We start from the raw sequence: 18,670 nt of genomic DNA, 5'->3' as shown, positions 1-18,670 counted from the left end.
CCCCCCCCCGAATTACAGCATCAAAGTATTGTTATTTTACATCCATTTCCAACATCATTTGCTGTAACAGATGCTGTAGTGAGATGACATTTGTAACCAAGCTTATTGTAATCATTCAGGCTATGTTTTTCCTCCTCCCTCCTAAGGAAATGAATATCTCCACCAGTTCCCAGAAGATGATATAATTCGTTACAATGTTGAATATGGGCAGTCACACACACTCCTGTCTAACAGCGTACTTGTACGTATTACTGTAATTTTAAAAATTGGTCAAAGGGCCATGCTTTGGCTTCTAATTCGTATCTTTAAATCTTTTAGAAAAAAGTGAATGCCACAAGCTATATACTGTCAGCTGACCAGAATTTCATGCTGTTGGAAAGCAACTACTCTAAGGTAAAATGTTTTTCAGCTGAGATTTGTGGGCGGGATCCAGTGCACTTGTTATGTTTGTGTAACTCCCCGTTTTTAGTGAACATTGGTCACATTGTTAGTGAGCGATAGAACTCCCTCCCTCCCCCCATGTGCTCCCCATGCCCTACATGGGTTTGGGGGAAATTCGTGGAACAGTCTTAGGGAAGGGGGTGCAGGGGAAGAAGATGAGGGAAGCTTCATTGGGAAGCAGAAGTTACAAAGCACTACTTTGGATACAAACCAGTATTTATTCCTTAGCTTACAATCAGCCCTGTTTCCCACCACCAATGAATCAGAAGCGGAGGTGATGGGGAGTGGAATTCCTCTTGTTATTCTTCTGTATAAGCAAGCATCTCCTAATTCTGCTGACAAAATAAACCAATAGGTGGACTTTTCTCTGTTATCAGGGAAATTTCCCAATGGTCCAAGGCAAACACACTTGTGCGATCCTCAATAAGGGCTGAGATGAAGGAGAACATTCTGAACTCTCTCCACATAGAGCAGGCATCTCCAAACTTTGGCCCTCCAGATGTTTTGGACTACAATTCCCATCTGCCCTGACCACTGGTCCTGTTAGCTAGGGATCATGGGAGTTGTAGGCCAAACCATCTGGAGGGCCGCAGTCTGGGGATGCCTGACATAGAGACACCATGGTTTTGCAAGGGGAGGGGACGTAGCGTCAATCAAGAAGCCCCATTCTACTCTGCTTTCATTCCCATTAGCAGTTAGGCTGAGTGGTCATTTTGGAAATTGCTATGCAGATTTTGTAGATTGTGGGCAACTTATTATTTTTACTAGACTGAGAAATACATCAAATGTCTAAAAGATCATACCCATGTTGCATTCCATGTGTGGAAATATTTCTTAGTGGTGGCTAGACACAGAGGAGACATTTAGCTCCCCTTTAAATGAGGACCTAACTCCCCCAAAAGGGAGTCAAAAGAAAGCTCAGCTGTCTCTGGAAATCTGCACTTCTCTGTCTTGTGAAATGCAGTTTTCCAGCCAATTAATGTATACAAAACTACACATACTTAAAGTGTGGGTAAAAGTGCATCTGCTTGTGAAAGGAACATACTAAAATGCATTATATAAGGGAAAACCGCTTTCCAAAAAATGCACACGAGGCAAAATTGCATTGAATGAAAACGTCCACTGAAAAGCTTAATGAATTTTCATGTGGATGAAAAATGAAAATCACAAAGTGAAGTGGAAATGTGGAGAGTTGAACTTAAGGCTGGGGAAAATGAGAAACTGAAGCTGACAGATTTGCCCACCCCTAGCAATAACAGGTCCCCATGGCGCTGGCCACCCGAGATGCCAAAATACTTTGCCCATGGGTGCCTAAGTCTCATGGTGGGTCTCAGGGATGTGCGCTGTAGGTGTCAACACACTCTACTTGGCTGAACAACCTGCGTGATGATTGTCCCTTATACTTTCTGGAAGCTAACCTGCTGTCACCACCAGGAAGCATTTCCAGCAGCTTCCGCAAGGTGAGCTGTGTTGTGATAACTGGTGCTTGGACAGTGCCATTGTGAAGGTTTGCAGAGCTTTCATAAAGTGAAACTGGCTTCTGTTAAAATAATGTTGGGAGGAATACTGTATGTTGCTATGTTTCGGCTATAATAATAACTAATCATGTTATGTCTCTGTTGTAACTTTTTCAGCTCTGGAGGTACTCTTATACAGCATCCTATCACATTTACGATCTTGCAAACAGGTAAGACTGAAAAAGTTTTCTTTTATACTGACCCACAAGTCAATCTGTTCCCTGTTTGTTCTTGGTCTTCTACTTGGGCTCCTTTAAGGCATACTTTTTTTTCCTCTTAGGAGAACAGTGATAACTTTGGTGGGCTTTAAAAGACAAAATCATGGAGGATAAGGCAGTCAATGGCTACCAGATGCAGTGACTGTGCTTTGCCTCCACAGTCAGAGTCCCGTTGCTGGAATCCACAGGAAGGGGGTGTGTGCTCTTGTGCTCAGGTCCTGCTTAAGGGCAGTGGTGCCAACTTGGCCTCCAGATTGTGGGTGTCCAGCAGCACACGTGGCCTGATGTCATGACGTCACTTGCGCCATTGTGTGTGCATGCTGCTTGGCCTCTGCCCGCCTCCTCCTCTGGCTCTCATGTGCGGCAGCAACTGGGCCAGGGCCTCTGCTGGGGCTTGCCGCAGATATGCTTGGGCATCCATAATGGGAATTTTGTGGGTGCCGAGGCCCCCCTGAGTTGGCGCCAATGCCTGAGGGGTCCCTTATGGACATCTGGTGGACAACTGTGAGAACAAGTTGCTAGACTAGATCAACCACTGCTCTCCTTATGTTCTTGTATTAGTTAGGCAAGCTAATAGGCACATTGTTTCCTGTGACATTACTAAATTATCCACTTCTAAATGGTTATATCCCATGCTGCACATAGCAAATTCTGCTCACGCAATGGGACTTCCCCTTCCTCTCTTCTCCCTGCGTCCCCTCTGGAGCAGATTCTAAAGGTGTGCAGGGAAGGGGAGAGGAAAGTTCTGTAACACAAGTCTTCTGCACTCGCGGAACTCTACCGCAAGATATGACCCAAATACTCTTGGTGTGTGCACTTTCTAGGCTCCCTTAAATCACAGCACTCCCATAACCACAGGAATACAATGGGGCTTGCCTCTGCTGCCCAGATGCTGAACACATTGACTTGGGAATAAGCTCTGTCAAATTGTTGAAAAAGAGAGTCAACATATTATAAAGTAAAAAATAATAAAATGAGTATCTGTAACCATGTACATGACTAGATGGCTGCCCCCAACTATAACAAGAAATTAAATAAGAAAAGAACCATCCACTTCAGTGGGCTCCATTGTGCCCATGTCCGCCTAGGTGCTCACGAGGGTCCTTTTTGTTTGCTGTTGACCCTTCTTTGGGGATTCTTTTGTGGAAGCCTAGGGCTTTAAAAGAAATCTGACCTTGAAATACCAAGCTTGCCTTTTTATCTCTCCTTTCTTTCCCTTTGCAGTGCTTTTGTCAAAGGACACGAGCTTCCGCATGGCATTCAGTATATAGCCTGGTCACCTGTTGGACACAAATTGGTCAGTAAGCTCACAAAGTGTGACAATAACGCGTCTTTTTTATGAGATTCATTTGCCTTTAGTGTTTGCGCAGGCATCGTTTCTGTAGGCCTTCTTATCTCTGCTTATCAGCTGTGCTTTAGAATATTGACTCTTAAAAAGATAAACACTCCACGGCTGCCTGGAACTGTGGGTGCTTTAGCACAGAGACCTGGTAATTGTTGGACCACTTTGTCTTCTCCGAAAACTAGACAAACCCAAGGTACAGGGACCCGGGTGTTAGGGTCTCTTCATTTGCTATTTACCCAACCACTGTAGTTTCTGACCATCTTCTGTCTGCCCAGATGCAAAGAAAGCACTACTCACAGCTACAATAAACCTACCATTAAAATCATGGACTGGTCATTTCTTCATATCAGGGGGCAAACGGGCAAATTTAGCAGGGGATCAAATACTTTCCCCCCTCACTGTAATTCCCTGTCCTCAATAGCTTTGACTGCATAAAATGATTTTGATTTTTTTTTCCTTCCCAGGTTTATGTGTATCAGAATAATATCTATTTGAAACAAGGCCCCAGAGACACTGCTGTTCAAATAACTACAAATGGTTATTGGAATGAAATATTTAATGGAATCCCTGACTGGGTCTACGAAGGTAAACATCAACCTGAAATCAATATTATTGCCATGCGAGGCAAGAGTTGGGCAGCAAAAAGATGTGATGCCCTGAGCAGCAGCCAAAAGTTGTTCATAGTGCTGTGTTTGTGTAGAATGATTCTATTTCTCATAAGGAGTCCCTTCCTCAAAACTGCAAAAATCTAGCTGCTAACTACAAGTCAGCATGGTTATTCACCATCATAATTTACTATTTGTCAACAGCTTTGCTCAATTTCTTACAGCAATAACATGCATTCTCACTGTGGTTTCCTAACATCCTGTATCTTGGTTTTTCACATCCTGCCACATATTTCTTCAGGGTAAGGTGGGGGGATATTTCTGTTAGTTAGTTTCTGCTAGGTTTTAGACCTACCCACTTTTGTATGTTCCTCAGATATCTGTCATAAAACTATCCGTCCAACTTAAGAACTAGTTGTGGCCTTTGCCCACTCATTATGGAGATGTCGTACTGGGGGAGAGAGAGAAAGAGTTAATAGGCTGACCAATAAGAAAGCCCAGGGGCAGAGCCTAACTGTGTTTAAGGCTCAATACAGGGGGTTTGGCAGTTAGTTTGGTTGGTTTCTTGTGGGTGGGAGGCATAGGAGTCAGAGTGAGTTAGAGACAGAGGGGAGACAGAGAGAGTGAATCGGATTACAGTGTTTCAAAGTATTTAAAACTTTTTTGCATTCACAATAAACTGGAATCTTTGTTAATACATTACAACCTGACTGAGTCTGAATATATTACCGGGGAAACCTGGTTGGTGGCAGTGGAAGAGATAAACCATGGTTGTGCAGAGTCAATAGTCCATGGAACTGTGTGAGCGCCACACTAGTATTGTGTTTATATGTAATATTAGGACACCATTTCTTCTAATTTGGCTTCTAAAACACGCCACTAATAATAGAGACTCTGGCTTCTGGGCTAATATGGCCCACCAAGCCTCCTCATTTGGTTCTCTTGGCCATTTGAGCCAATATTACCTCACATTCAGTCAAATTTACTCACATTCTTTATCTCAAGAGTATTTAACATCTATGAATATTTTACATTCTTTGAATGGGTATCCATGTTGCTCTTATATGTACATCATGAATTAGAAACAAAAGGCTCCTGCTCACGTTGCTTGCCAATGGTATCAATCTCCTGACTTCATGCAAATCCAATAGGGACTGCATGATGACAGCCTTGCATTTCTATGTATATAGGAAGAAAAAATATATAATCCATGCTATTAACTAACATTCTTACACATTTAGCTCTGCAATGTTCTTGGACATAGTTACATTTATTTAGGTGAATAACTAGGGCCTCCCAAACAGGGAACCCTCATAACATAAATCCATCACTGCCAATAAGGCTGGAATAATGCTATGCTTTGTTGCACTAGACTAGCTTAGCAACAGATATGCCCTATCCCAGGCATCCCCAAACTTCGGCCCTCCAGATGTTTTGGACTACAATTCCCATCTTCCCTGACCACTGGTCCTGCTAGCTAGGGATCATGGGAGTTGTAGGCCAAAACATCTGGAGGGCCGCAGTTTGGGGATGCCTGCCCTGCCCTATCCTCTCCCCTTCCCTTTTAAACTAGCCATGGTATTTATCCAGAAAAAATGAGGACAAATCTGTACAGCAGAAACAACGTCTCACGTGTCATTCAAGTTGAGGGCTTACCACTGGGACAGAGCTGCCTTGCTTGTTTGATGCATGGCAGCTTATCAGATAAATGGGTTCTATGTACACTGGTGTCCTTACAAGATAACGGTAGCTCATGATCCTCTTTTGTAGTAGAATAACATATATTTAACATGATTTCTCTTAGAGGAAATGCTTGCTGTAAAATATGCACTGTGGTGGTCTCCAAATGCAAAGAATGTGGCATACCTACAGTTTAATGATTCTGGAATACCAGTTATTGAATATTCATACTATGGTGAAGATCAATATCCTAGAAAAATAAAGATACCATATCCAAAGGTATGTTTGGGGTTTTGTTGTTTACTTGGCTTGGCTCTGTTGAATGAGATCTGATCAAATTTTAGTGTAGAGATGCTTGGATTTCTAAGATTTAACTGCTGGATTTAAATGCCTATTAGTATTAAACTAACTATTGGGTTAAGCATTGTATATTTTGATGATGACATAATAAAGGGCCCGGTCTATCGTTTCACCTTTACCGTTGGACATACAGTGGTGCCTCGCAAGACGAATTTAATTCGTTCCGCGAGTCAATTCGTTTTGCGAAAAAATCATCTGCGAATCGCAGTTTCCCATAGAAATGCATTGAAATTTCTTTTTTTGCCCATAGGAACGCATTAATTAAATTTCGCAAGATGAATTTTTCTCAAAAACGAATTCGTCTTGCGAGTCACCATTAGATCGCAAGATGCATTCGTCTTGCGAAAAATTCGTCTTGCAGGGCATTCGTCTTCTGAGGTACCACTGTACTCAGCCCTTGTCAGGTGTCAGGGAATCCGATCCCCACACAGTGGGCTGCCAGGAACAGATAGACAAGGAAAATCTTACCAATGTCTTTTATTCAATATTCACAGAGAGAGGTTTAGAAACGCTGCCTCTTTGAGTAATGGCATTGTTCTGAGTAATCTCCACACACCCCACCCAATTGTCAACAGCACCACCCACCTTATGATAGCCTCTTAGGGTGATTTTTCTCTGAGCCCTTTGCTCTCCTACTTTCAATGCTCGCTGGGTTCTGGGAGAAGGAAGGTCTGTAAAGCTTTCTAGTGATAACATGTTCAGCCAGCTGCTCTAGCTCTGCCTCCCCTGCCTCCTCCTCTCTCATTATTTTCCAGCTCTACCTCTAAGCTGTGACCTCCTGCAAATCACTGTTGTCAATCTATACTGTCTTCCTCTTCTCTGGAAGGTTCAGGCTGGGTAGGCAGGCTCCACCATTCCTCCTCTGCCCAGTCCCTGACTTCCCTCCTGTTAGCATAACTCTCCATGTCCAGGATGGCTGCTGACAGAAAAGGATAGAGACTGGCAGTAAAAGGTTCTTATGCATGCAGGGAGAGGAGGGGAAGAGGCAGCTAAAGACTGGATCCTTCCCTTCAGTATTTTGAAAGGGAAGTGTTTGGGTGAGTCAAAGTTGAGCCAGCTAGCCTGGAGAGCTACTGTAAGAACTTCACCACAGCTGTGGGTTGCTTTCAGGGAGAAGCCTATTGTGTGGGCAGTTCATTTGTGGATCGCAGTTGTGTTGTGCGTGAGGGCACAAATGCAACTCGTGACTGTGTAAAGCAGGCATAGGCAACCTTGGCTCTCCAGATGTTTTAGAACTACAACTCCCATGATCCCTAGCTAACAGGGCCAGTGGTAAGGGATCATGGGAGTTGTAGTTCCAAAACATCTGGAGAGCCAAGATTGCCTATGCCTGGTGTAAAGTGTGATTTATGGCATGCCTGGGATATTGTTATTTTTTTTAAAAAAAAACTGATTTATTGTATTGTATCTTTGTATTTACGTTCCCTGTGGTCTTAATGTATTTTCTTTTGTATTAATACAAATCTTGGCCAAATAGCAGTATAGAAGTAACACACATGATGAGGATGAAATATTATAATAATCTATGTATTAATTTGTGCAGTGCCTACTGCAAACTTTCTTTCCGTAAAGCAATAGGGCTCACATGTATGCCAGGTTTTCTCAAACTTGGGTTCTCATATGTTGTTGGACTACAACTCCCATCATCCCTAATTAGTAGGACCAGTAGTCAGGGGGGATGGGAGTTGTAGTCCAAGTCCACTTACCCCCTTTTGGGGTGGGGTGGCATTGCAGGATGGCCAGCGCTCCCCCCCCCCATGGTGCAGAGCTGGGGCGCCAGGGGCTGCTCTTGCCGGAGTGTGAACTTTGGTTCATACTCCCAGCTTGAAATCCGGCTCTGCGCCAGCCTGCCAAATTGGCCAATGGCAGGCTGGCACAGAGGGCAGACCTCCTTAGGAGCAGCCGGTCTTGGGGGGCAATCAGGCTTCCCTCAATTCCCTGGAGATTATTTTGAACCTGATTATATGTTTTCCTTTGAAGGCTGGGGCTAAAAACCCTACCGTCCGAGTGTATGTTGTGGATGCTACTTATCCTGAAGCTTTAGGTCCTAAGGAAGTACCTGCTCCAGCAGTGATAGCATCAAGGTACTGATGTTTTCTTCTTCATTTTTCTTTTCTTTTGTTTTAGCAATAGAATATTTATTTTAAATAATTTGACCCTGGGCTCCCCACCACCACTGCCCCTTGCAGATCTGTTCTATGGAACTAGCGTAGATGCTAGCTTTTCATTTTCCACTGCCATCGAAAAACTGTGGGTGATATCCTACCAAGTCAAAGACCCACCAGAACTGATGAACTTATGTTCCCTTTACCCTTTGATTTTAATAGGTCTACTCTGAGGAAGACAAATGTTGGACATTACTCCGACAGGCGTAGGGAACATGGGCATAGCCAGGGGGAACAGGAGGGGCAGCTGTCGCTCTCACCATCAAGTCAATAAATAAAAATACTTAACTAAAAGTAGAAATTGTAGAAAGATTTAGGCAGATTTTTCTGAGCGCTTGGAGTCAGAAGGAAGCAATGTAAAACAACTGTGGTTGATATAATAATAATATAATATTTTTTTTATTTATACCCCGCCCATCTGGCTGGGTTTCCCCAGCCACTCTGGGCGGCTTCCAAAAGAAGTATTAAAATACAATAATTTATTAAACATTAAAAGCTTCCCTGAACAGGGCTGCCTTCAGGTGTCCTCTAAAAGTCTGGTAGTTGTTTTTCTCTTTGACATCTGGTGGGAGGGCGTTCCACAGGGCGGGCGCCACTACCGAGAAGGCCCTCTGCCTGGTTCCCTGTAACTTGGCTTCTCGCAGCGAGGTTGAGACATTTCATTCCAAATCTGCTAGACAGAACCAGACAGAAGATGATGACAGGTGGATGTCCTGCCCCCCCTCCTCACATGAATCCTGGCTATGCCCAGGGTGGGGAACCTTGGGCCAGGAGCTTGCATGTGGCCCTCCAAACCTCTGTCTGGCCCTTGGGCCTTTCCTTAGACCATACACTCCTCTCAGCCACATCCCCTCTCCCCACACCCTTCAACCGCCCTACTTCATAGCCTCCTTAAGTGTTTTGGCCTCGCTAGAATGTGTTCCTGAACACTGAGAATGCTTCCCCGTAGTCTGGCTGGAGGATCTGTAACTGTGGGATGTGTAAGTGTGGCCTTGAAAGGTTGCCCAGGTCGGAATGCAGTCCTTGGTTTGAAAGAGGTCTGGCTTGTCACAGGTGTACTATTAAACACGCCATGCCGACCCCTCTCATAGTAAACAGCCCCTTCCTCTCCCCTCTTCTTTTCCAGCGATCACTATGTCACTTGGATTACTTGGGTGAGAGACAACCGAATCTGCGTGCAGTGGCTGAAAAGGATCCAGAACTTTTCCGTGTCAGCCATCTGCGACTACAACGACCGCTCCAGGTCCTGGGACTGCCCACAGGTACCGTTTCCCACCGAGCTAGTATTTTGATAGAAGAGATGCAGAAGTAGCTTCTCTTACCCACTGGTGAGCATTCACGGTCTCTGTATTACTTTTGTGCAAACGTGTGTGCGGGGGAGGGCAGCCAGCCTTTATTGGGTCCTAAGCCCCGCCCACCTGGTCCGGCCGGATTGGCCAGGATTCAAATCAACAGGTGGTGGGAAAGCCTGCCCATCTCCAGCGGGTGGCCTGGGAATTCCCCAATGGCTGACTGCCTAGCCCCAGCATTGCTCCTGAGGGGAAGGAGCTGGGCCTCAACAGCTACCCACTGGGTAAGCAGCCAAATGTATTCCTTTTGTGCAAAAGTGGGGGGAAAGGGAAGAGTTTTCCAAATGCTGGGTTGGACCCCATGCTCCCGTGATTGGGGCTCTGCTCACAGACTCATCCACTAATTGCTAGGGTCAATTTTCAGCAATTTCCCCTGAAGCCCAAGGAATGGCGGTAGCTCACTGACATGTTCCAGGTTCAATCCCTGGCATCACAAGGGAAGAGTAGGAAAACTTAGTGCCTGAAACCCAGGAGAGCCACTGCCAGTCTGAGCTAGATGAACTCTCGGTTTGACTCAGGCCTCATCCGTACTGTGGTTTCATGTGGGTAGGAAGCTTCTGGGACCTCCGTTAATTCTTCGTTGTCCATATTACGTTCTCCAAATCATAGCGTTCCCACACTTTCCCCTCCCTCAATCCAGATTTTATTCTGTAAGGAATACCCTAAAAAGGAGTACAGTGGTACCTCGAGTTACAAACGCTTCAGGTTACAAACTCCGCTAACACAGAAATAGTACCTCAGGTTAAGAACTTTGCTTCAGGAACAGAAATTGTGCTCTGGCGGCGCGGCGGCAGCAGGAGGCCCCATTAGCTAAAGTGGTGCTTCAGGTTAAGAACAGTTTCAGGTTAAGAACGGACCTCCAGAACAGATTAAGTTCTTAACCAGAGGTACCACTATATCTACCGCTGACCTGCAGGCAGGGCTGTTTTCAGCCAGAATGCCACGATTGACATGATAAGAGAACACGGGAGGCCTTCATAGTGAGTTCTGGCACCTCTTTTTCTGGAGAAATAGCACTGCCTAAGGGCTGTGGCCCTGCCCTTATATTCTTAACCCACTAATGGGGTTACTGCACTTGAATTCTCTTTGCCTTACTCATACCATCATTGGCAGTGGCCCTGCCGATCTACATGGAACACAGAGTCAGGTTTCAAGTTGCCAAATTATACTCACTGGACTTGGAACCAGCATTGTGGCAACGTCGGGTCCAAACTCCAGGATAATTGCACTCCTCAGCATGTCCTTGCCTGATGAGAGTCACTGCTGAAACCTCCGCCACGTTCTGTTTATCAAGTGCTTTTTACCATATCAATCTGTGCACCAATGGTTAGTTAACAGGAGTGCGAGCAGATGGGAGAACTCCATTAAGCAGTGTTTGCTCAAAAGATCTCTAGGGGACTATATTTCCATCTCTTACTTTGTTTTCCGATTAAACCGGAAGTAATAATGCGTAAGAAATGTGGACTACTTCATATACTGGAAGATAATAAAAATGCAGTGGGAAAGCAGTGCTGCAAACTCAGAGCTGTGCACTGAACTTTATGTTTATGTTCAGCAAATATGTCCCGATGAATAAAAATTAAACACAGGCAAGAATTTGTGCGGTCAGCCAGAAATGCCCACCAAACTCAACTTTTCGGATGTAAAATAGATGTTAAATTGGGATCGCTTATAGAAATTAAATGGGATGCGGGTGGCGCTGTGGGTTAAACCACTGAGCCCTAAGGGCTTCCCGATCAGAAGGTTCGAATTCCCGCGACGAGGTGAGCTCCCATTGCTTGGTCCCTGCCAACCTAGCAGTTCGAAAGCATGTCAAAGTGCAAGTAGATAAATAGGTGGGAAGCTGGCCACATGACCCGGAAAAACTGTCTGCGGACAAACGTCGGCTCCCTCGGCCAGTAAAGTGAGATGAGCCCCGCAACCCCAGAGTCGTCCGCAACTGGACCTAATGATCAGGGGTCCCTTTACCTTTACCTTATAGAAATTAAAACATGGACATGGTTCTCTCCCACCCCACCACCCACCACCCACACTTGAATTAAACTGTGGCTATGCCTAATTGTATACAGGGCCAGAGGCACCTAGTTAATGGAAGGTGTTGTACAGGAAAATGCATCAGAGGAAGAAGCAATATGTTAATCTGCTTGCCCCATTATGCTTTCCAATCATGTAAACAATGGTTTCAACTATCTTGCTAATATGCTTGGGAGAAACCTCTGGAAACAGGTTGTACTCCTTTGCCAAGAAACACTGTTTGTTATGTGTTTGTTTGTGTGTGTTGTTTTAACATAGTTTGTATGAAGGAGGTGAAAAACTTTCTTCCTTTCTGGATTCATATTTGCAGTATCTCTACACACCACACTATCTATCAGGGACTGGGCAGAGGAGGGGAAGGAATGGTGGATACTGCCTCTTCAGCCTGAACCTTCCAGAGAAGAAGGAGACAGTATAGATTTACAGCAGGGGTTTTCAGAAGGTCCCATTTCAGAGGGTAGAAGCTGGGAAATATTGAGAGAGGAGCAGGAAGAAGAAGAAGCACCAGGGGACTCCATGTCTTTAGAAAGCATTCCAGACTCCCCCTCCCAGGACCCGGCGGGCTTTGAAAGTAGGAGAACAGAAAGCTCAGAGGAGGAAAGCACAGATCAGCCAACAGGGATGGCGGCTAATAGGAGAGACGGAGGGGGTGGGACTTTACTCGGAGAAACGCCATTAGAGGCACCTTTTCTAAGCCTCTCTCTGTGAATATTGAATAAAAGACTTGGTAAGAACTCTCCTTGTTTATCTAATTCTTGGCTGCCTACCGTGGCAGATTCCCTGAAGCCTGACACTATCTGTCCAATGAATTTGATGTGCCATTGGGCCTCTGGTGGCTCCCATGTCAGAATCCCTCTTATCTACCTCAAATTTATTTCTGTTTGTGCACAAGAAAGAATAGGTAGGCTCACACTGCCAGAAAAGGACAACGACACAAGTGTGGTGGTATCCTTCCAATGAGTGCTGTCGATCACCACCATTATGTAATTGCCCACAATTGGCTCAGTGTTGCAAAGCATTGTGGGCAATTATAATTCTGGCCACCCAAAACTCATCAGGGCATTGTTAAAGGGGCTCCAGAGCAATGGTGGATCCTTGGCAACTCCTTGAGAGTGGCACCTGCTGGCACGGGCACCCCCTTTGACTGTATTTTTTTTATTTCTCTCACATAATGTAAATGCAAACAAACAGCCCTAGCCAGTGGACCTAATACTGGGAGGTTCCTTCCCCTCTTAATAAAATTATTGACAGAATTGGGTGTTCAGGATAGTACAATAGTTGACAGAGAAGTCATAACTCTGCTGCTGAGCTGCAACATGGTGGATTTTTAAAAAATGGGAAATAATTCCTTCAGAGAGCAAATTTACTGAAAACATTCCACAGGGATACAGACTGTGGAAAAAATGTTTCACCAACAGCATTTAAATAAATCTAAGAGAAAATAAACATCTTATGTATATGTATAAATGAGTTGTATGCAACACTCAGCCGTAGCCTGCTAATACTTCATTTTCATTTTGCAATTAGAGTGCTAAACATCTGAGCCATACATTAATTTTGGCAGGTCACTGAGCACTTTGAAGTGATTCATAAGCCAATGTTTAAACACACTAAAAGACTTTTAGAATATCAGCATGTAATTGTATTGATCTGTAATAGCACGCCATCAGGTTTTGTACATAACATTCCAATCAAACAGTTGAACGAAGCTGGAAGAAACAATCAGAGAACTATGGAGATGTTTTGGAAGTGCCTTTGAAAAGGAACAATACCTATTGCTTAGCAGGGGCAAGTTGATGTTGGTGTTGTGTCTAAAAAAGAAGTTCCGCAAGACTAAAGCAGAACTAGGGATGTCAGGGAATTCAGACGGGAACAGAAACTGCCAATGTTCCCTTATTCATCTCATGTTCAACGAATTGTTGTTCCTTTTGGTCTGCAAATGATACATAATTGATTGCTTTTCTTTCCCAATCTGCATTGTGTTTCCTTTTGCTCTGAAATGAAATGCAACCTTTGCTTTGAAAAGAATGGTGTGGAGTAATGTATTTTATTGTGTAAAATGCCACCACATTTGGACAGACCAATAATGCAGGGGTGGTTTTTTTCTGGAAGCCAGTAAAAAAGATGTCTCCATTTCTCCACTGCATGGAGACTATTAACACCAAGGAAAACGTCTAAGCCAGTGCTTGTTTTTCAGGGTCCAGACTGAAAATTGTACTCCTTTAAATGAAGTTATTTCACTTATGCCACACATCCTCACACAGTTGCCTCTGTTCTTATTTTGCAGAAGCAGCAACATATAGAAGAAAGTCACACAGGATGGGCTGGTGGAGTACGATTTTTATTATCTTTACACTTCTGATTTTGTTGAAATATTGTAACAGTACAATCCTAGCAATGTCTATTTTGAAGAACATCCCATTGAATTCAATGGATCTTCCTCCCAGTTAAGTAGGGTTAGGATTGTAGCCTTGTTTCCTGACTGATCTGCGCAAAGGCTTTTGCTTTTCACAGTTATTAATCCATGCACTTGACACAAATTTCATTCCAACTCAAAAAACTGTTTTTGTTTACTTGTAACAAGCACAGATGGTCTTTTAAATGGAAATGAAACATCTTGGGGAGGGGAGGAAAGTAGTAGTAGAAGAATGGAGGGTGTATTTGCATATTTCAGCTATATGAAAATATAAATTCTCAGCATAATAATGGAACAATTCTCATGTTCACATATGTGGTTTCTCATTTGTATTTACTTCTTCTTACCATAAAGCACTTCTAAAGGGACCAAGTGAATTTTCCCATTGATCATATTAGATTATACTTTTTGTCATTGGCATAACAAGAATAAAGAATAAACTACACCCTAAAACAATGTGCTCACACATTTTGCTTTTAAGTAAAAATAACCTAATATGAACAAGGACCACTTACTCCATGCAGTTTTACCTGACTGAAAAGGTATTCGATTCTTTGTCATCTACAGTTGATTTTATTTTGTTTGTTTGTTTCTTTTTCTTTTTTGCCTCAGTTCTTTGTTTCAGCACCTTCTTTCACTTCAGATGGCATTTCTTACTACAAAATATTTAGTGACAAGGATGGTTACAAACATATTCATTACGTCAAAGACTCAGTGGTATGTCAAGCAATTTAAATTTAAAATTTCACATACTTTGCAGTACAGTTGCCATAAATAAGACACCTGACTTTACATGTGTTCCCCCCCCTTTTTTTTTAGGAAAAAGCTGTCCCAATCACTAGTGGGAAGTGGGAGGCCATATACATTTACAGAGTCACAGATGACGCCATGTAAGCATTCTTCCAAGAACAGAGTGTTGGTTATGTCACCTGTCAATGAAAATTTGCGTTCAATGCAAGAATGATTTTCTCCCTCAGACAAATAGCAGAACCACATGTTGAGAGGTCGGGCATCTGCAAGGGCTTTTCCAGATGACAAGACAAAATGGATTCCCCATTACGGTTACAGTCATACCTCACGTTACGTCCGCTGCGGGTTACGTCTTTTCAGGATATGGACGCGCCGAATCCGGAAGTTCTGGAATGGGTTCGGCGCGTGCGCATGCGCAGAAACGCTAAATAGCGCTTTGTGCATGCGCAGAAGCGCCAAATTGCGGTCTTTTCATGTTGTGAACGGGCCTCCAGAACAGATCCCATTAACAACCAGAGTTACCACTGTATTGTCTGGAAAGCTCTTGATGTTGCGTTGGGATGTATAGATGGTATCTTATGCCAGTGAAACTGGCGAAGATATATCATAAAAAGGATAATAAGTGTTGGAAATGCAAAGAATCGGAAGGGACCTTTTACCATATGTGGTGGACTTGTCCCCGAGGAAAGAGCTTCTGGGATAAGATTTATAATGAGTTGAAGTGTTTAAAAACACGTTTGCTAAGAAACCAGAAGCTTTTTTACTCGGAATTACAAGGAAAGAATTGCCAAAGAAAGATGTTACTTTTTTTCTGTATGCCACAGCAGCAGCTAGAATTGTATTAGCAAGGACTTGGAAATCTGAAGCTCTACCGACGGTGGACGACTGGGAGATAGCCACATTTTATATGTTGCCTAAATAGTATTGATGTTTAAAAGTCAGAGCACCTGACTTTAAAAATCAAATATCCTCTTTGTCTAGTCTAACTCTCGGAATAATTTCATGTGTCAGTTATGTAACACAGACCTGTAACATAACATTCCTGCCTCTAAACAATCTTAACTATACTTTAAAAAAAAGATGACTGCAATACTTGAAGTGTAGCACAATTATCCCAAAAAAGTTTTAATATGTGTATATGGACATATTAGCCTTGATCCAGGTATTTTGCTATCAGTATGCAATAGTACAGCAAATCTTTAGGAAAACACCTTAAGGGGAAGAACCCCTTATAACAGCCTACTGAGGACTGAGCGTGCTCAGTGGTCACAGAATGCTGACTTGCTGTTGGGAAAGGGGGAATGGCTAGCTTGCTGGAACCCTGACCAGGAGCGCTGCACGCTGCAACATTTTGTTGTAGGCTCTACTTGTTGAATGTCTAATGGCAACAAACACTTCACGATCTCCTTGCTCTATTAAAGCATGCTTTATTTAACAACATACATTGCCTTTCAGATTCTATTCAAGCAACGAATTTGAAGGCTATCCAGGAAGAAGAAATATTTACAAGTAAGTTATCAAACATTTTGCACTGTTGTTCATTTGGTTTCTGAGGCGTACCCAGTAAGTTATTTCTGAACAGCATGCATGTTGCACCGCATGCAGCAATAAAGTGTTAGTTTCCATGCCTGCTTGTGCGTTCTAGGTTGAGGCTGAAGTTTTGCTTTTGTTTTTAAATTCCGCTGTTTTGCAGGATTAACAGAAGAGATCCTGGGACAAGACAGTGCATTACTTGTTATTTAAGAAAAGAAAGGTGCCAGTACTATGCAGCAAGCTTCAGTTCCAATGCCAACTATTATGCTTTGCTCTGTTACGGTATGTGAAATGGGTGGGCCTATTAAATCCTCATTGTTCTCTCAGGAACTGGCCAGGTATTTCTGCTTCAAAGCACCTTATTAATAAATGGAACATTACAGGTGCCGTTTTATGTACACTTACCTGGATAAAAGCCCCAGGGAGCAAAGGGACAGAGTGAATTTGCACAGGGCTTCATAATTAATTACATTTATAGCAAACTTTTCCTCAAGTTGGCACACATGGTTCTCAAACAAGCCCCATTTTTTTTATCTTCACAACAACAGTCATGTGAGGTTTACCAGGTTGAAAGACTGTAATTGGCCCAAGATCACCCAGTGAGCTTTATGGTCAAGTGGGAATTTGAACCTGCCCCCCCCCCCAAGTGCAATCTTACGCACATCTACCCAGAAGTAAGTCCTGGTTGAATTCAATAGGGCTTACTCTCAGGCGAGTTCGGACTGCAGCCTTTGTCTAGCACAACCATGCCGGCTCTCCATGCTTTAAAGAGAAGACTTTGAACTAGGGTATTCCAAGCTTTGAACTAGGATATTCTATGCTCTCCCCCTTTAGATCCCAGTTGTGCCATGAAATCCTTATGTAGGATTGTCTCAATCCCCACCCCCACCCCCTTTTGTAATTTTGAAGATAATATTACTGGCCTACTTTACAAGGTTGTTGTAATGATTGCAGTTGAATCCTTAAAAGCACTATATAAATGGTTGCGGTGTTGATGGGAAGTTGTAACACTGAAATCAATTCTGCATTTTCAAACTTAAAGCACAGTTGGGAATGAGATTGCTTACTAACTTCTTTCGCACATTCTGAATGTCACTAACTGATCCACAAAGTTGGTGCTAGATTCCTAAGCATTACACAACCCAATTCTAGGCAAGTTTATTTGGCTGTAGGTCCCATCAAGTTCAGTGGGACTTAATCACCCAAATAAGTGAAGCAGGCCCTGCCATTAGGCAAAGGGAGACACTCAGGCAACATATACTAGACAGCAGGGACCAGCAATAAACCACTGTTTGTATGTACCTTCTAAGCCAGGCATAGGCAAACGTGGCCCTCCAGATGTTTTGAGACTACAATTCCCATCACCCCTGACCACTGGTCCTGTTAGCTAGGGATGATGGGAGTTGTAGTCCCAAAACATCTGGAGGGCCGAGTTTGCCTATGCCTGTTCTAAGCGATCCTGTATCCTTTAGATATGATGGAGGATGCTTCCACATCACCAGCCCCGCGAGAAAGTGTGGGGCAGGGGCAGTAGACTGAGGTCTGCCAACCAACGCTGCAACTTTGTTGGCACAAGGGACTTCTGAGTATGCAACAGAACCTTCCCATCCTCTTCTGTCCCCTTAAGCAGCTCCCCACAGGGCATGACCTCCAGATTGGCTCCAGAGTGTTGAGGAACCTTCCAGAGCAGATTCTGGGGTGGGGGGGTGCAGGGAGGACAGAGAGAAGTCCCATTGCTGCACCAGTGAACCCTTGCTGGTGCAGCAATGGATACACGTCTAAGAACTGGTTGAACGCCCCACTTCCCCTGAAATTCTACAGAACCTGAGATATGAGGCAACATGTCCTTGTCTTCTCCTTCTTTGTGAGAAGCTAGCCTGCTCTCACCTTTCAGAGTTTCTGTATGCTTCTTGTGATTGGGGGGTGGGCAGCTTATAATAACAGCATTCTATACATTTGTTCATAAATGGTTCTGTTAACAGCCTAAATTACTAGTAGGAAAATTTAAGATCATGCATATAAGGGCTAGAACAATCTAATTCATTACATGGTTGTTTAAACTGCAAAAGCTTGAAGGTTTGACCTCCAAGGCACTGTAATTCACTTTCGATCCTCCTAACCAGAGGAGGCAGAAACAAATTGCCAACACGAAAGAAGGCTGTAGCCTTCCATTATTTTAATGAGTAGCTCTTGGCATGTCGAGTTTTAAGTTGTTATGAGCCATGTGACGTTTTATTTGACGGAGTCGGCAAAGGGG

At 43.6% G+C, this 18,670-nt stretch overlaps 1 protein-coding gene across 2 annotated transcripts in view; it reads left to right on the top strand.

Moving 5' to 3' along the window:
• The window catches only part of LOC118093456 (prolyl endopeptidase FAP), a 47,588-nt gene that overhangs the window by 7,400 nt on the left and 21,518 nt on the right, over positions 1-18,670 (top strand). For both annotated transcript variants that reach the window (XM_035132580.2, XM_035132591.2), the window contains 13 exons: positions 147-241; positions 319-393; positions 2,076-2,128; positions 3,401-3,473; positions 3,986-4,106; positions 5,931-6,085; positions 8,147-8,250; positions 9,458-9,593; positions 14,002-14,046; positions 14,743-14,847; positions 14,950-15,020; positions 16,336-16,389; positions 16,574-16,695. In XM_035132580.2, the coding sequence (XP_034988471.1) occupies positions 147-241; positions 319-393; positions 2,076-2,128; positions 3,401-3,473; positions 3,986-4,106; positions 5,931-6,085; positions 8,147-8,250; positions 9,458-9,593; positions 14,002-14,046; positions 14,743-14,847; positions 14,950-15,020; positions 16,336-16,389; positions 16,574-16,695 (1,209 nt within the window). The remainder of the gene's footprint in view (positions 1-146; positions 242-318; positions 394-2,075; positions 2,129-3,400; positions 3,474-3,985; positions 4,107-5,930; positions 6,086-8,146; positions 8,251-9,457; positions 9,594-14,001; positions 14,047-14,742; positions 14,848-14,949; positions 15,021-16,335; positions 16,390-16,573; positions 16,696-18,670) is intronic.

The sequence above is a fragment of the Zootoca vivipara genome, chromosome 1, assembly GCF_963506605.1.
Source record: "Zootoca vivipara chromosome 1, rZooViv1.1, whole genome shotgun sequence".
Classification (NCBI taxonomy): domain Eukaryota; kingdom Metazoa; phylum Chordata; class Lepidosauria; order Squamata; family Lacertidae; genus Zootoca; species Zootoca vivipara.
This window is presented reverse-complemented; position numbering and strand designations above follow the sequence as displayed.